We start from the raw sequence: 16,150 nt of genomic DNA, 5'->3' as shown, positions 1-16,150 counted from the left end.
ATGTGCCACCATGCCCAGTTAATTTTATGTTTTTAGTGGAGACAGGGCTTCCCCATGTTGGCCAGGTTGGTCTCGAACTCCTGACTTCAGATGATCTGCCCGCCTTGGCCTCCCAAAGTGCTGGGATTACAGGAATGAGCCACCACGCCCGGCCGGTTTGTTTTGAGTCAGGGTCTCACTCTGTTGCCCAGGCTGGAGTGCAGCAGTGCGATCATGGTTCACTGCAACCTCAACCTCCCTGGGCTCAGGTGATCCTCCCAACTCAGCCTCCCAAGTAGCTGAGACTAAAAGCATGGGCCACCACACCTGGCTAATTTTTGTATTTTTTGTAGAGATGGGGTTTCACCATGTTGCCCAAGCTGGTCTTAAACTCCTGGGCTCAGGAGATCCACTCGCCTCAGCCTCCCAAAGTGCTGGGATTACAGGTGTGAACCACCATGCCCTGCCTGGTGATGGTGATTTCAAGGTGTGGGGGTGATGGGAGCCCAGTGTCGTAATCAGTTGGTCAGTGTCGGTAGCTGACTCACTCCCATGAAGACCCAGCTCCTGTCCCTCTGTCTTGGGCTGTCTTGCCTTGTACCCGTCTCATGCTCTCATCTTGTAATTTTTGACGGTCAGGAATTTACAATGGCTTAGTGGGGTGGAGTTGGCTCAGGATCTCCCACGTGGTTGCAGTCAAGCTATCATCAGTGCATCTGAGCTCCCTTGGGGTGTTGGCAGCCTCAGGTCCTTACTGGTTATTGGCCAGAGGCCTCGGCTCCTCCCATGGGCCTGTCTATAAACAGCTGAGTGTCCCTGTGTCATGGTGACTGGTTCTCCCCAGAGCCATTGACCCCACCAAGAGAACACAGAGGAAGCCTCTGTGTCTTTTATAACCTAATCTCAGGAGCTACTGAGATCACTGTAGGCCACACACACCTACCCGGGGTGTGGGAGGGCCCGGTGGATGCCAGGGCCGGGGGTAGCAGGGTAGCGGGCTGGAGGCTGCCTGCTTTCCCTCTGCCTGCCTGTCCCACCCCCAAGCAGGCCAAAGCTGTAATTCACGTCCTTCTCTCCTCTAACAGTTAGATCTAAGAAAGAGGATCTGTTTCCTAGCGTACCTTTTCAGCCTGGAGAGTTGATCCTTTTATATTCCCATTCCCAAAACCAAATTAAATGGCCTTTTGCCAGGATGAAACTCTTGAATAACACTGGGGGCAGGGAGCAGCCCTCAGCTGAGAATGTGCCAGTGTAGGCCTGGCCTCTTCCTAATGGCCCGCGCTCGGCATTCCCTGAGCAGCCCCACTCCACTTCCATACCTGCCTGCCTCAGGGCTGCTGCAGATCCACAAGCAGAGGGCGTGTGGCTGGTCATGTTGGAGTGGGCTTCCCCCAAGGGTCCTCAGAGCTTTCTGGGGTGGTAGCACAGCCAAGCTGAAACAGGCATGTCCCCCCAGAGCCCATCCCACCACCTCTAGAAAGGGGGAAGCACCAGGAACAAGCTGGCCTCAGCAGGGCCCAGGCCTCCCACGCATACTACAACCGGCTCCTGCAGAGGACAGCAGGTTCTGCCTGCAGAGGCACCCACCAATTTGAGAGTGTCCAGGCCTGGAGCCACAGCTGGGCTGGGGATGAGGCTGGGAGCCAGGGCTGAGCAATGGCTGAGCCACTTGGGAGGGCAGATTTAAGGATGGATTCTCTCAGGACACTGTACTCAACGTGTGAGGGAGCCAGGAGGGCAGGTGCAGCAGGGCCCCGGCGGGTGCTGTTCCCAGGGTGGGCAGTCCTGTCTCCAGTGGGAAGGTGGCCACAGCAGGCAGGCAAGGTGCTCTCAGGTGCGCCTGGTCCCTAGGGAAGAGCTCACCCATCTGCCCAGGCTGTGCTGACCAGGCCGTGACCCCATGCAGCATTTGCACCCAGAGACCTGGGGGTCAGTTAGGGCTCTTGTGTCCCCAGAGGGACCCTGGCACAGCCTGTCCAGGCATCTCTCTCCTCTGGGCATGTGCTTATCTCCTTTGCCATGTGCTTGCCCACCACAGCCCAGGATCTGGTTCCATGAACAGCTGCTAGAACAGCGCCTGGCCTTAGATGAGGAAGACTCCTCTCTCTGAGGCAGTCAGGCCATCTAGGGTGAGGGGAGTGGAGCAAGGCGGGAGGGTGGAATAGGGGTTCCCAAATCAAGACTCAAGTAAGGGCACCACCCCTGAGCATGGTGAAGGGGGCTGGAATGTTGGCCTCATGCAGGTCCCTAGAGGCCAGGGGGAGACAGAGCCAGGCCCAGGAGCCTCCTGGGATATAGGGCCTGGGAGATAACCAGCCCAGACCTGGCACCTGGCTCATGGGTCTGTGCTGAGGAGCAGGGAGAGTTACCCCAGTGGCACAGGATTTTGGCCTGGCCACCTGCTTCCCACAGAGAACTCAAGTCGTGGGGTAGCTGGGGGAGCTCCAGACAGCCGTTTTCTGCAAGATGGACCCCCAAGTAGGCCCCTCCCCTCAGCCCCCCCACCATAGTGCTCCTCACAGGGCGGCCGGGTCCTGGGCAACAGGACCGAGAAAAGGCCTGCTTGGTGGGTGTGTACCCAGCCCTGGTGAGCCCTGACCTGCCTGCAGGAGGTAGGGGAGTGGCTGGGAGCTTGGCAGGAGGAGCCTTCTGAGGAACTCATCCTTGCCAGACAGTGTTTCAGGGGCTGGACCTGGGAATGACAGTGAGCATAGGAGGAAGTGGCCCAAGGGGGTGGAGGCTTGAGACAAGGCCTCAGCCAGCCTGGGGCAGGAGCCTCAGGCAGAGCAGCCCGATGGGCATGGCCATGGCTGCTGAGGACTCTGCTTAGCCCAGCAGTCTCCTGCTGGCCCCAGCTTTGTACTGGGAGCTGTCACTCCTGCTGACCAAGGAGGGGAGCTGGTGCCGCCTGCTGGACAGCATGGAGGGCCTCCTGGCAGAGGAGTGGGATGGGGAGGGGGAGGTGGAGGTGGGGGAGGGGGGGGCTGGAAAGGCAGTGGTTGATGAACAGTGTGGTGGGAGAGTCCAGGCCTGAGTGAGAAGACGGGGAGCAGCAAGGGAAGTGAGGGCCGTGTGGAGGGTGGGGGCAGGGCCTGGAGGCCTGGGAACTGGGGACCGATGCTGAGTAACCGCCTGACCAGCAGCCGTATGGACAGCATTTGCCTCTTAGGCCCATCCTGGCCTCAACACAACTGAGCCCAATTCCTGGCCCCTGCCTCAGGCCAGGAAAGATGTGGCTGGCTGGACAGGAGCCACAGTGCCAGCGTCCACTTTGGTCTTAGCTGGGTTGTTTGGGTTTCAGTCCTGACCTTGTTTCTGAATGCTGCTTATGTGAGCTGGAGGGAGAGTGGACACCACCCCGCATCCCCTCTCACTGCCTTGTGATGGGATCTTAGAGAGGCTGGGCCTCGAAGACTCAGGTGTGGCCCCACTGGGTCAGGTGTACAGCCCTCTTGGGGGCGGGGAGCCCTCTGGGGGTGGGGAGCCAGCCCCCACCAGTATCCTCTTGGGTGGTGAGTGATTTCTTGGCAGCACCAACCCGGGCTGCCCTGTGGAGGGGAGAGACGCCTCAGCCAGGACCCCAGCATTGGCCATGCTCCCCTGCCCAGTGTCCCAGGGCACAGCCTGGGCCCATGGGACCTGGCACAGATGCATAGGAGCCTGTGGGGTGGATGAATCCATTACCCGCAGTGAGCCCATGTCCCCACAGAGGGAGAAGAGCTGGCGAGAGTGGCAGAGGGCACGGGCTTCCCACCCCAGGAGTCACGGCGCAGTCCACAAGTGAAGACGGCCCCCACAAGTTCCCCAGCAGAGCCACACTGCTGGCCAGCAGAGGCTGCCCCAGGGACAGGCGCCGAGCCCACCTGCAGCCAGGGTAAGGCGAGTTGGGAGCAGCCCAGCACCAGCCTGCAGGAGGCTGCCTCACAGCTGGCAGCCAGGGTGGGTTTCCTGGCCTGGCTTTGGAGGGCAGGGCCTGGGGATGCCCCGTGGAATGAGATGGGGAGGAAATGGGGGTAGTGCAGGCCGGACAGGGGAGCCAAGGGAGAGGCCCAGGCTGAAAAGTTTAATGCGTGGACCATTGTGTCAGGGGCTGGGTAAAGAGGGACACCAGAGGCTTATTCTGTCCCTGGCATCATGGAGGGGTACTAGCGAGGGCAGCCTGCTTGGGCGCACTGCAAAACCCAGGCTGAGCCCAGAGTGGGGAAAGAGGGGCAGTCATGGACAGGGAGGAGCATGGGCCCTGTGACAGACACTTGAAGGACATCAGCAGCAGGCAGAAGGGTGGACAGGTTGGGCTGGGCCAAGCAGGCGTCCCTGTTGACAACCATGTCAGATTCTAGCCCCAGCCTCAGTCTGGCCTGTTCCCACCAGCTGCCCCAACCAGGCAGGCCCCTTGGGGACTCCTCCTGGCCTGGGCCTTCCACAGACCACTCGGGATGGCAGGATCTGGTGCCAGCCCCTGGGGGCCAGGCATGGGCTCTGTGTAAACCCCATTCCTTTTAAAGCCATGGGGCTGCAGAGGAATGTGGAGGCGAGCCAGACCAGCCGGGTCCTCCCAGCTCATGCAGCTCCCTAGAGGCTGCCAGGCCTGCAACTGTCCCAGCCTTCAGGCTCTGGGCAAACTCAGCCCCTTGCTCCCCCGGGAGGATGAGGTGAAAGTGGAGGCCCTGGGGCCAGCCCAGTGACCATGCCTGGCTGAGTGACCAGCTCGGGGCTTCAGTGTCCTCCCTGGGGCATAGACACCAATAGGACATGGGTCCTAGGATGGTTGTGGGAATGTGACAGTTCATGCAAGCATGATGCCTGGAGGTCTTGCAGAACCCAGCAAGGCTCGGGGAGTCTCAGGCCCTGGGCTTTTTGAGTTCATGGTGTTACTGGGTGAGGTTCACAGTCCCAGCTCCCCACAGCCCAGGGCCAGAGTTGGGTCCCTGCAGGCTTGAGCCAAGTATCTGCCCAAGGTAGAAGCCTTGGAGCCTGCCAGCTGGCACAAACTACACAGCATAAAGACCCAGGACCAGTGGGGACGAGATAAAGTGCTCACTGTGTGATACAGCAGGCAGGAGGTGCACTTGGTCCCTTTGTCTTCCAGAGGGGAAACTGAGGCCTGAGCCGAGAAGGGAAGGGGAGGCTCAGGAGGCTGCGAGTGAGACTCAGTCCCTGAGCTCTCCCCCAACAGCTGTTAGCTCCAAGGCCCCCAGCGGTGGGAGTGCCCAGCCACCAGAGGGTCACCCAGGCAAGGCAGAGCCTAGCTGGGCTAAGTCCCACTCCTTGCCCAACATACCAAAGCTGGTCATCCCCTCCGCCGCCACCAAGTTCCCCCCTGAGATCACCGTCACGCCACCCACCCCAACCCTGCTCTCCCCCAAAGGCAGCATCTCGGAGGAGACCAAGCAGAAGCTGAAGACTGGGCCGGAGCCACGTGTGTGGGTGGGCGGCACAGGTTACAAGGGGACCTAGGGCGGGGGTGGAGGTGGCAGGAGGGCCTGGGGGTATAGATGAGGATGGCAATGGGGCCTGGGGCAGGGGTAAGGGTGAATTGGGAGCCTGGGGCAAGGGTGAAGGTGGCAGAGGGGTTTGGGGCAGAGCCCAACCATCCCTGACTAGTGCCCCGCTCGGCCCTCTCTGCAGTCAGCCATCCTTTCTGCCCAGTCTGCTGCCAACGTGAGGAAGGAAAGCCTGTGCCAGCTGGCCCTGGAGGTCCTGGAGACATCCAGCCAGGAGTCCTCGCTGGAGAGCGAGACAGACGAGGACGATGACTACATGGACATTTGAGGGGCCCCTGCAGCCCCACCGCCACGCCCCAGGAGACCGGCCAGGCCTGGGATGCCCTGGAATGCCCCCTCAGCCTGGACCCTGGGCAGGGCCAGAGGCCCACATGGGATGCTACTCCCCATACAGCCCCCAGGCCTGCCTAGTCCACCTCCTCATGGCATCCTCCCTGTACCCAGGTCAGGGCTGTGCACACCACGTGGGAGCCCAGAGGAGGAGGGGCCCACCTTAGCCATGTGAAGGTGGATCGGTCGCCATCTGCACACCAGGCGGCATCCTTTTCTATGAAATGTTGACTTTGTAAATCTGCCCACACCCAGCTGGCCATGTCCACCCCTCGACGCCGGGATGAGCCAGCTGTGCCTGTGTCACAGTGGAGGGGTCCTTTAGGGCCAGGCTCGCCCCTCACTTTTTTTGGTTGCTTTTCTAATAAAGATGGAACAGTTGTCTTTGCCTCTTTGCTCACCTCTAGGGGGCAATCCGGCAGAGTCTCGGGCGGAGGGTTGCTGTCCGCAGGGATTCTGGGCCTGGGCCTTTACTGCCATAGGCCATAGGGCAGGGCCCAGCCTCCCTCCTTCTCCAGCATCTCAGGGATCAGCCAGGCAACCAAAGCAGCGACTGGGGGTGCCCAGTGGGGTAAGGAGAGTGCCGGTTTGGGGCTGGGCCAGGCAGACGCCTCCAGTGCAGCTGGAGCCGGGCCTCAAAGGGGTGTTAGGTGCATCCCCAGAACTCCCCCAGCTGTCGGTGGGTGGGAGGCTGTATGGTGGGAGGGCAGGCAGGACTGGGGCTGCTGAGAGGCTGGGAGGAGGGTCTGTCAGGGAGGGAAAGGGGGGATGGGGCCGGCAGGGAGGACACTTAGTCCCAACACCGTCGCCCTAACAGGGCCGGTCAAGAGAATAGCTGTGGGGCTCAGTGCAGGACGTAAATATGAAGCCCCTTGTTCAAAAATGATTAAGGATTTTTTTTTTTTTAGATGGAGTCTCGCTCTGTCACCCAGGATGGGGTGCAGTGGCATGATCTCTGCTCAGTGCAAACTCTGCCTTCTGGGTTCAAGCCTTAGCCTCCTGAGTAGCTGAGACCACAGGCACACGCCACCATGCCCAGCTAATTTTTGTATTTTTTTTTTGAGACGGAGTCTCGTTCTGTCACCCAGGCTGGAGCGCAGTGGCCGGATCTCAGCTCACTGCAAGCTCTGCCCCCCGGGTTTATGCCATTCTCCTACCTCAGCCTCCCAAGTAGCTGGGACTACAGGCGCCCGCCACCTCGCCCGGCTAGTTTTTTGTATTTTTTAGTAGAGACGGGGTTTCACCGTATTAGCCAGGATGGTCTTGATCTCCTGACCTCGTGATCCGCCCGTCTTGGATTACAGGCTTGAGCCACCGCGCCTGGCTAACTTTTGTATTTTTAGTAGAGATGGAGTTTCACCATATTGGCCAGGCTGGTCTTGAACTCCTGACCTCAAGTGGTCCACCCAGCTTGGCCTCCCAAAGTGCTGGGATTACAGGCATGAGTCACCATGACTGACCAAAAATGATTGAGGATTTTAAGGCAGCCCCCACAGAGCATTAAACAAGCCCATAGAGCTGGCCCCGCCCCTGAAGGCTCCAGGCCCATCTGTCTTGGGGATGCACAGGTTCCAGGGGCCCAAACCCACCCTTCACCACCCTCTTCCCCTCCCAGCACCGCTGGGGCCCTCCTGGCCCCTGGGACCGCCCATGGAGCAGGCTCTCTGTCCAGGATGGAGATGGGACCCTCCTCACTTGCCCTGTGCCCCTCATGGGCTGGACACACCCACCACCCAGGAAGGAAGGCGTAAAGGGCTGGGCACCGCCCTTGTGGAACCAGAGGCTTGGCGGCCCTAGATGGTTCTGGCTGAACCTGCCTTTGGAGGGCTGAGATGAGCCAGCCGGCCGCAGTTACTCAGCTGACGCCCCCTCCCTGCAGGGCCTGGGGTAAGGAGCTTCCCAGACTGCACACCTAGCCTCTACCGCACTTCCATCATCTCCAGACACGCACAACAAGGGTGCCCAGGCCAGAAACAGGAAGGAGCAGCTCTTCGTCCTCCAGTTCCCAGGAACCGTATCAGCCGACCCCCAACACCCCTCCCCAGAGCCTCACCTACAGGAGGACGGACACCTCGGACCCTCCCCGGTACCCGGTGCTGTAGGGAGCAACCTCAGCCCTGGACCTGGGATGAGTGCCCTCGCCAGCCTGGGATCAGGAGACAGGCTCTCCCTGGCTCAGCACCTGAGTGTCCACTCACAGGACACTCACCTGCAGAGGTGCCCTGAGCACCGTTGTAGGTTAAGGGACTTTCTCCCCTCTGGAAACAGTCCCTGAGAAGCTGAAGGTCTTGGGAGCCTCTCACGAAATGTCTTTGGGAGGTGGGAAGACATCAAATGCGGGTGTGGCTTCCCTGGAACAGCTGTGTGTGGGGACTCAGGAGCCAAGTCCCCCAGCGCACGCCTCTAACACCTTCAGGAGGGGCCACCTCTCTGGAGCCACAGGTGGCTGCCAACACCCTGTGGTTCCCAGCAGGCACCACCCAGGCAAGAGAGAAAACAGGCCGGGGAACAATGGGCTGGCTTGGCCCCAAGTGCTGGGCAGATCAGAGACCAGATGGCCTAAGCTCATGCCCTGGGGCCAGCTTTGACTCCCTACAGGTGTGGCAAGAGTCCCTTTTGGACACCTTGAGAAGCTGCAGCTGGGAGAGGACCACCCACCTGTCTGGACATCCAGCCCAGGTGGCAGGGCCCAAGTGACCAGTCCCAGGCCACAGCCCTTACCGCCCACCCTGGCTGCAGGGGCTCCCAGAAGCCACCAAGGGCCTGGGTTGGCCTTGCCGGTCCACATCTGAGCTTCCGTTTCCTCATCTGCTCAAGAAGGGGAGGGAAACACTGATTAGATTATGCAAACTGTGAGTGGCAGGATTAGGTGTGGCTGGGAGAGCCAAGGCTCCCCAGTGTGGTGGCATCTCTGGAGCCCAGGGATGGGCCCTGTCTCCCTTCCGGGCCCCCAGCTGGGCACGCACCCACCCCAGTCCCTCCCTGCAACCCTTCCTTCATCCCAGCCCCTGGAAATACGGCCCTGATGCTTTGGGCCCAGCGCCCACAGCCCCTCGCACTGTGCATCCCCACTTCCCTTCCCCCACTGCTGGGACCCTTGCTCGAAATGTCCCTCCTCTCCCCAAAAAGGAGGGGAGCAGCCCTGGCCTTCTGCCCCGAGGGCAGAGCTCTCTTTGGGGTCTCAATTGCAGCTCCTGGGAGAGTAAGAAGAGTCAAGTTCAGACCCTGCACCATTCCCTACCAGGCCTCGAATGGGACTCTTGGCAACCATGTCCCCCACCCCAGTCCAGGCAAGCAAGAGGGGTTCTGCAGGCTTCAGGCCCCTCAGAAGTCGCGCTGTCCACAGACACCGTGGAGAGCCAAGAGAGGTCGAGGGCTCCGGCTACCGTGGCCCTCTGAGGACCCCCACCTGTGGGATAGAAGACTTGGTGGCTGAAGGACAATCGTACCCAGGGGCTTCTCCTGACCCTGCAGGGCTGAGCAAATGCAGCCTTTTGCCTCTTCTCGCTGCATTCTAGCCCATCAGAGCAACAGCCAGATGGTCTGTGCTAAGATTCATCCCATCCCCACGGGCCCTGTGTCTTTCTACCATGTCCACATGGTGGCCAGTGCAGCTCCCGGCCAGCGTTCTCCTGGGATTCTGCTGTCCAATGGGCTGTGGGAGGAACAGAGACAGGCCTTGCACGTGGAGCAGCCAGTCCAGCACCCGCCAGGCCAGGCCCTCAGCATCCTCTCCTCCAGATGCCCAAGACAGCTGCTCCATGCGCTGTGGCGCCCTGGACGGGCCGTGTTCCTGCCACCCGACATGCTCCAGCCTTGGCACCTGCTGCTTAGATTTCTGGGACTTCTACCTGAAGATCTTGCCCTACTCAGGCTCCATGATGGGCGGCAAGGACTTTGTGGTGCGGCACTTCAAGATGTCCAGCCCCACAGACACCAGTGTGATCTGCAGGTTGGGAGGCCCAGGAGGCCGGGCACCAGGGCCCCACACCCTCATCCCCGTGCGTGCTGAGGGCTCAGACCTACCGGCTGGCTGAGTGGAGCCCCTTGGACCCAGGACAGGCAGGAGGCCACAGGGACAGCTGGCTGGCTGGGTTCCCCAGGGAGGTCGGGGGCCCGGACTGTGGAGAGGCTCAGCCTGCGATGGCCCAGCCCCTCCTACCACCACCATGCCCGTAGGTTTAAGGAGAGCATCCAGACCCTCGGCCATGTGGACTCCTCCGGGCAAGTGCACTGTGTGTCACCCCTGCTCTATGAGAGCGGCCACGTCCCCTTCACCGTCTCACTGGACAACGGCCACTCCTTCCCTCGTGCGGGCACCTGGCTGTCTGGTGAGCCCTCAGCCCTCCTCCCTGCCCACAGCCTGCCCCCACGGGGACTTTCCCCAGTGCTAATCTATGCACACCAAGACTTGGCCCGCCCGTGCTTTGCCACTCTGGCTGAACCAGTCCCTTAGGAGGCCTGCCCGCCTGCGAGAGTTCTTTCAGCTCCTTTCCACTCCCTGGCATCCAGACAGCAATCCCAGCCCAGAGTGAGTGGGAGCTGCAGGAGTCCCTAGAGAGGTGGGCCGGTGCCTATCCACTGAGCTCCGCCACGCCAGGGCAGGGGAGAAGCCGCGTGGAGGCTAGAGGCGTGGGCAGTGGAGGGAGTGCAGGCCCCTGCCTCTGCGGCCTCAGTGTCCTTTTCTGCCGTGAGGGCCGGAGAGATCATCACGCAGCTGCTGCCATGCATTGGCCCTGGGGGCTCCCACAGCCCTTGAAGCCTTAGGGCCTTCTCCCTGCACACTCTGAGCCCAGGCCCTCACTCACCCCTCACCTCCCCTGCCCAGTGCACCCCAACAAAGTGTCGATGATGGAAAAGAGCGAGTTGGTGAACGAGACGCGTTGGCAATACTATGGCACCGCCAACACCTCAGGCAACCTCAGCCTGACCTGGCACATCGAGGCGCTGCCCACACAGACCGTCACCATCGAGCTGTGGGGCTATGAAGAGACAGGTGAGGCCAGCTGAGGGCTGGGGTGGCATCCAGAGCTTTGGGCCCCCAGAGGTGGGAGGAAGGGAGTTCCAGCTGTGTGGGGGCAGGAGGGGACTTCCCAGGTGGGGCTGAGGAGGGAAGGGGATTCCTGGCAGAGACTGGGGATTCGGATGGAGGGAAGTGCAGGCCAGGGGGGTCAGGCAGGTGGGAGGGGGCAGCTGCTTGGGGCCTGGCTCCCGGGGAGGAGGCTCATGCGGAACCCCTGCATGGCTGGCATGGCCCTGGGCCTGGCTTCCAGCAGGGAGATGGATCCTGGAGTGTGGCAGGAGGTGGTGGTCACCCAAGCCAGGGTCCCTGCTAGAACAGCTCCTCCTAAGGCGACCGCCTGGCAGTCCATCCACCCACCTGTCGGGCTGCTGTAGGTGCCAAGGCCTGGGGCCAGGCCTCCAAGGAGCCCCAGGGCTAACCAGGCCTCCTCTCCCTCAGGAATGCCCTACTCACAGGAGTGGACTGCAAAGTGGTCGTACCTGTACCCCCTGGCCACACACATCCCCAACTCCGGCTCTTTCACCTTCACCCCAAAACCTGCTCCTCTCAGCTACCAGAGATGGCGAGTGGGTGCACTTTGGATCATTGACAGCAAAAATTACGCGGGGCAGGCCGGGCACAGTGGCTCACACTTATAATCCCAGCACTTTGGGAGGCCCAGGCAGGTGGATTACCTGAGGTCAGGAGTTCAAGACCAGCCTAGCCAACATGGTGAAACCCTGTCTCTACTAAAAATACAAAAATTAGCCGGACCTGGTGGCACAGCCCTGTACTCCCAGCTACTCAGGAGGCTGAGGCAGGGGAATTGCTTGAGCCTGGAGGCAGAGGTTGCAGTGAACTGAGATCATGCCTCTGCACTCCAGCCTGGCTGAGAGAGCAAGACTCCGTCTAAAAAAAAAAAAAAAAAAAAAAAAATTACGCGGGGCAGAAGTAAGAAGGCGTGGAGGCGCAGGGGATGGGCGGAGGGCCCGGCTGCCTACGGCCCATCGTGCTTGCCTGGGCAGCCCGGGTCGGGGGTGCGGAGAGTGGGCGACCATGGGGTGGTGTGGCCTGGCCCCAGCTCCAGCATCATTGTCTCCACAGGGACGTGCAGGCGCTCTGGACCAATGACCACGCGCTGGCCTGGCACCTGAGCGATGACTTCCGAGAGGACCCTGTGGCCTGGGCACGCACTCAGTGCCAGGCCTGGGAGGAGCTGGAGGATCAGCTGCCCAACTTCCTGGAGGAGCTGCCGGACTGCCCCTGCACCCTGACCCAGGCCCGGGCTGACTCCGGCCGCTTCTTCGTGAGCCTCCCATCAGGGCCCAGGAGCGGGGATGAGGGGATCGCCTCCCCACTGAGGACAGCATCAGGGGAGGCAGACAGTGGTGTCCTGGAGAGTGGGGCGGGGGTCTCAGGGCCCCTGCAGGGTTGGCCTCGGGAAGGGGATGACAGAACTGGAGGCCACTGGGTGACGGCCACCTGCTGCTCTGCAGACAGACTACGGCTGTGACATGGAGCAGGGCAGCGTGTGCACCTACCACCCCGGGGCCGTGCACTGTGTGCGCTCTGTGCAGGCCAGGTGAGCCCCCAGGCTGGGGCCGGGGTGGGGATTGGGGACAGGGGTAGGCTCCCAACAGTGGCCTGGCCCTGACCCACTGGCTCCCGCAGCCCTCGGTGTGGCTCGGGTCAGCAGTGCTGCTACACAACAGATGGGACGCAGCTCCTGACGGCTGACTCCAGCAGCGGCAGCACTCCCGACCGTGGCCATGACTGGGGCGCACCCCCATTCCGCACGCTACCCCGAGTGTCCGGCATGTCTCACTGGCTCTACGATGTCCTCAGCTTCTATTACTGCTGCCTCTGGGCACCCGACTGCCCCCGCTGCATGCAACGGCGGCCCTCCAACGACTGCCACAACTACCGGCCCCCGCGACTGGGTGGGTGCCATCCTGTGCCTCAGACCCTGGGAAAGATCGGGCTGGGCTGGGGTGTACCCCACCTGACCCTCCACTCTCACCCCAGCCTCCGCCTTCGGAGACCCACACTTTGTGACCTTCGACGGCACCAACTTCACATTCAATGGGTGCGGAGAGTACGTGCTGCTGGAGGCAGTACTGACTGACCTGAGGGTGCAGGCACGGGCCCAGCCTGGGAGGATGTCCAACGGTGAGGCCAGGGCTAGGGGCTGCTCTGGGTGGCATGGGGTAGATCCAAGGTGGGAGGCTGGAGCCAAGTGGCGCCCATTCCACTCCCACCACCACAGGCACGCAGACCCATGGCACGGGGCTGACTGCAGTGGCCGTCCAGGAGGGCAATTCAGACGTGGTGGAGGTCAGGCTGGCCAACGGGACCAGAGGTCTGGAGGTGCTGCTGAACCAGGAGATTCTGAGCTTCGCCGAGCAGAGCTGGATGGACCTGAAGGGTGAGTAGTTCAGCCATGCGAGGCTGCGGGCTGCCCTCACCTCCTCCCCATTCCTGCGGGGAGACTGAGGGGAAGCCCTGGGCCTTCATGCCTCTCCCAGCCCTGGCTAGAGGCCTTGGTGGTCCGATCTCAGGCCTTCACACCCACCGAGGTGCCCACATCGTACCCACCTGGTCAAAAGCCAAGAGGCCAGGACGGGGAGACATGTCCTCCCTGCGGAACGTCCCGGGAGCCGTCTGGAGGGAACTCAGCCAGTAACGTTCACCACTGGCCTGCACAGAGCCACTTCTATGCTTCTGTCACTCCCTCAGTCCTCAAAAGCCACTGCAAGGTCGCCAGTCCTGCACGGTTAAGGATGTCCCTGGCAAGCGGTAGCTCCAGCATCCGGACCCCTTGCCTTAGGGAACTGAGCGAATGAAATGATTCCTGGTTGGGATGGGTGGGGACCTGGGAGGGGCCTGTCAGCACTGAGGGTGCAAGGACCCTCGGGACATGCCCAGGCAGGTGTGGCTGCTGCAGCCAAGGCCAGAGGGACCCACACGTGCATCTCAGCATGGGGGGTTCACCGCAGGGGCTGCACCTCAGGTGCCGCTGGGGGTTCCATCGCAAGCATGGAAGGGGTGGTGGAGGGTCATGGTCAGCAAAATTGGCCCTCTGGACGCCCTCCCTTCCCCTGCAGGTGTCCTCACCCACAGCCCCTGGGTGCCAACCACCCTGTCCTGGGGCTGCGGGAGGGCAGAACGTGGTGTCCGCAGCAGGTGACCCCGACCCGTCCCGCTTGTGCCCAGGAATGTTCCTGTCGGTGGCTGCCAGGGACAGGGTCTCCATCATGCTGGCATCAGGGGCCGGCCTGGAGGTCAGCGTGCAGGGCCCGTTCCTGAGTGTGTCCGTCCTGCTGCCTAAGAAGTTCCTCACCCACACCCACGGCCTCTTTGGGACACTGAACAACGACCCCACCGACGACTTCACCCTGCGCAGCGGGCGCGTCCTGCCCCTGGGCAGCAGTCCCCGGGAGCTGTTCCTGTTTGGGGCTGACTGTGGGTGACCGTGGAGTATATGGGGCAGACGGGGCGGGGACTGGGGGACACACAGCACGGGAGGGGCTTGGGGACCAAGGGGAGCCACGCCAGCCAGGCCCCGGCGTGTATCTTCCAGGGGCCGTGCACAACGCGTCCTCCCTGCTCACCTACAACTCCTGGTTCCTGGTCCACAACTTTCTGTACCAACCCAAGCACGACCCCACCTTCGAGCCCCTCTTCGCCGGTGAGACCACCCTCAACCCCAGCCAGGCACAAGAGGCAGCCAAACTATGTGGCGATGATCATTTCTGCACCTTCGATGTGACGGCCACTGGGAGCCTGAGCACGGGCAATGCCACTCGAGTGGCCCACCAGCTGCACCAGCGTCGCATGCGGAGTCTGTAGCCAGGTGAGGGCGGGCGGGGGAGGTGGGCACCTTGTCCTGGGACAGGACCCCCCGGGGTGGCCAGATGTGTGGATGCATGGCAGCTCAGGCCTGTTGTCTGCACTCTGCCCCCATCCCAGTCGTGTCCTGTGGCTGGCTGGCCCCACCTCCCGACGGACGAAAGGAGGGCAACAGGTATCTGGCGGGTTCCACCATCTACTTCCACTGTGACAACGGCTACAGCCTGGCCGGGGCAGAGACCAGCACCTGCCAGGCTGATGGCACCTGGTCCTCACCCACCCCGGAGTGCCAGTCAGGCAAGGACACCCTGCTCATATACCTGCCTGCACCTGTCCCCACTCACCACCCCAGAGGGCCCCTCGCTGACACTTGCTCCCCCACCAGGACGCAGCTACGTGGTGCTGTTGGGCATCATCTTTGGGGGCCTCGCGGTGGTGGCGGTGGTTGCGCTTGTCTATGGGCTGCTGCGACGCAGGAAGGGCAACATGTGAGACCCCCCAGCCCCTGTCCCGAGACCCCGGGGCAGCCGGTGGGACCGCCAAGTCTACTTCTAACTGCCCAGCCTGGAAACAGGAACCTAAAAAGTATTAATGACGGAGATAGGAGAGGGATGGGGCCCTGCTCATTTTGTCTGGAGCTTAACCCACTTGAGGTAAAAGTTTGTGGCTGGCAGAGAGGTTGGTAAATGACGGAGAAATTGCAAGAAGGAGAGAAGCACTGATTGTAGGAACCCCAAATTCTAAATACAACTGAGGACAAAGCCCTGGCTGCTCCTGCACTCTGTGTTGGGGGGAGACTGTACCGAGCCCAGCTTCCAACTCACTTGGTCAAATGAGGAAACTCTCTGGGAAAAACGCAGTCTCTACAGTCAGCACTGCTTGGGGAGGAGAGTGGCTGTGGGTGCTCAAGGAGGTGGAACTTCATTCCCCAGGCCTGGGCACTAAAGGAGGAGGACGGCCTGTGTGCTGTGCTGGGTGGTGATGTTCGGCTTCTCCCCAAGTGGGAGCCAGCAGCTGCTGAGGAAGGGTGATGTGGAACAAAAGAGAGAGCCTGGGTCTGAGGCGTGTGGTGGTTTTAATGGATCTGGGTTTCTACTGAGACACCCTCGACACTGATGTGACAAAATCACACCGTTGTTTCCAGTGCTGTGTCTTCCAGGGCAGGAGATGGTGGTTTCTGTCCTGGGAGCTGAGCCCCTGCAAGAGGCTGAACCAGCACGGGGAGATGCAGAGACGCGTGAGCACAGGGCAGGGTCCACCCTGGGGTGGGCAGAGCTGGGAGGGAGGCCTGCAAGCGCCTCAGGGGCCTGTGCTTGGGTCATGTGCGAGGACAGTGAGGAAGAGGGGACCCAGGCAGGATGGGGACACCCATAACCCTCCTCCTGAGGACCCAAAGAGAAAGCAGAGCTGCCTCAAATCTTTCCATATGACAGTTCATTTTGTGTGTCAAATTAGGTAGGCCACAGAACCCAGGCATATACCAAAC

General features: G+C 61.5%; 1 protein-coding gene across 1 annotated transcript; it reads left to right on the top strand.

Annotated features, from left to right (window-relative positions):
* Positions 1-5,854: 5,854 nt before the first annotated feature.
* On the top strand, positions 5,855-15,560 carry LOC104653875 (sushi domain-containing protein 2-like). Its single transcript, XM_030915358.1, is given in 16 exon segments — positions 5,855-5,927; positions 7,757-8,047; positions 9,555-9,765; positions 9,993-10,144; positions 10,642-10,809; positions 11,275-11,447; positions 11,765-11,766; positions 11,920-12,121; positions 12,312-12,397; positions 12,487-12,755; positions 12,841-12,984; positions 13,082-13,240; positions 14,029-14,277; positions 14,396-14,668; positions 14,785-14,961; positions 15,050-15,560. Coding segments are annotated over 16 exon segments (2,736 nt in total). The 3' UTR covers positions 15,157-15,560.
* Positions 15,561-16,150: the final 590 nt, after the last annotated feature.

This window comes from Rhinopithecus roxellana, chromosome 13, assembly GCF_007565055.1.
Source record: "Rhinopithecus roxellana isolate Shanxi Qingling chromosome 13, ASM756505v1, whole genome shotgun sequence".
Taxonomy (NCBI): domain Eukaryota; kingdom Metazoa; phylum Chordata; class Mammalia; order Primates; family Cercopithecidae; genus Rhinopithecus; species Rhinopithecus roxellana.
The sequence above is the reverse complement of the archived record's forward strand: the minus strand, read 5'-3'. Positions and strand labels throughout refer to the sequence as shown.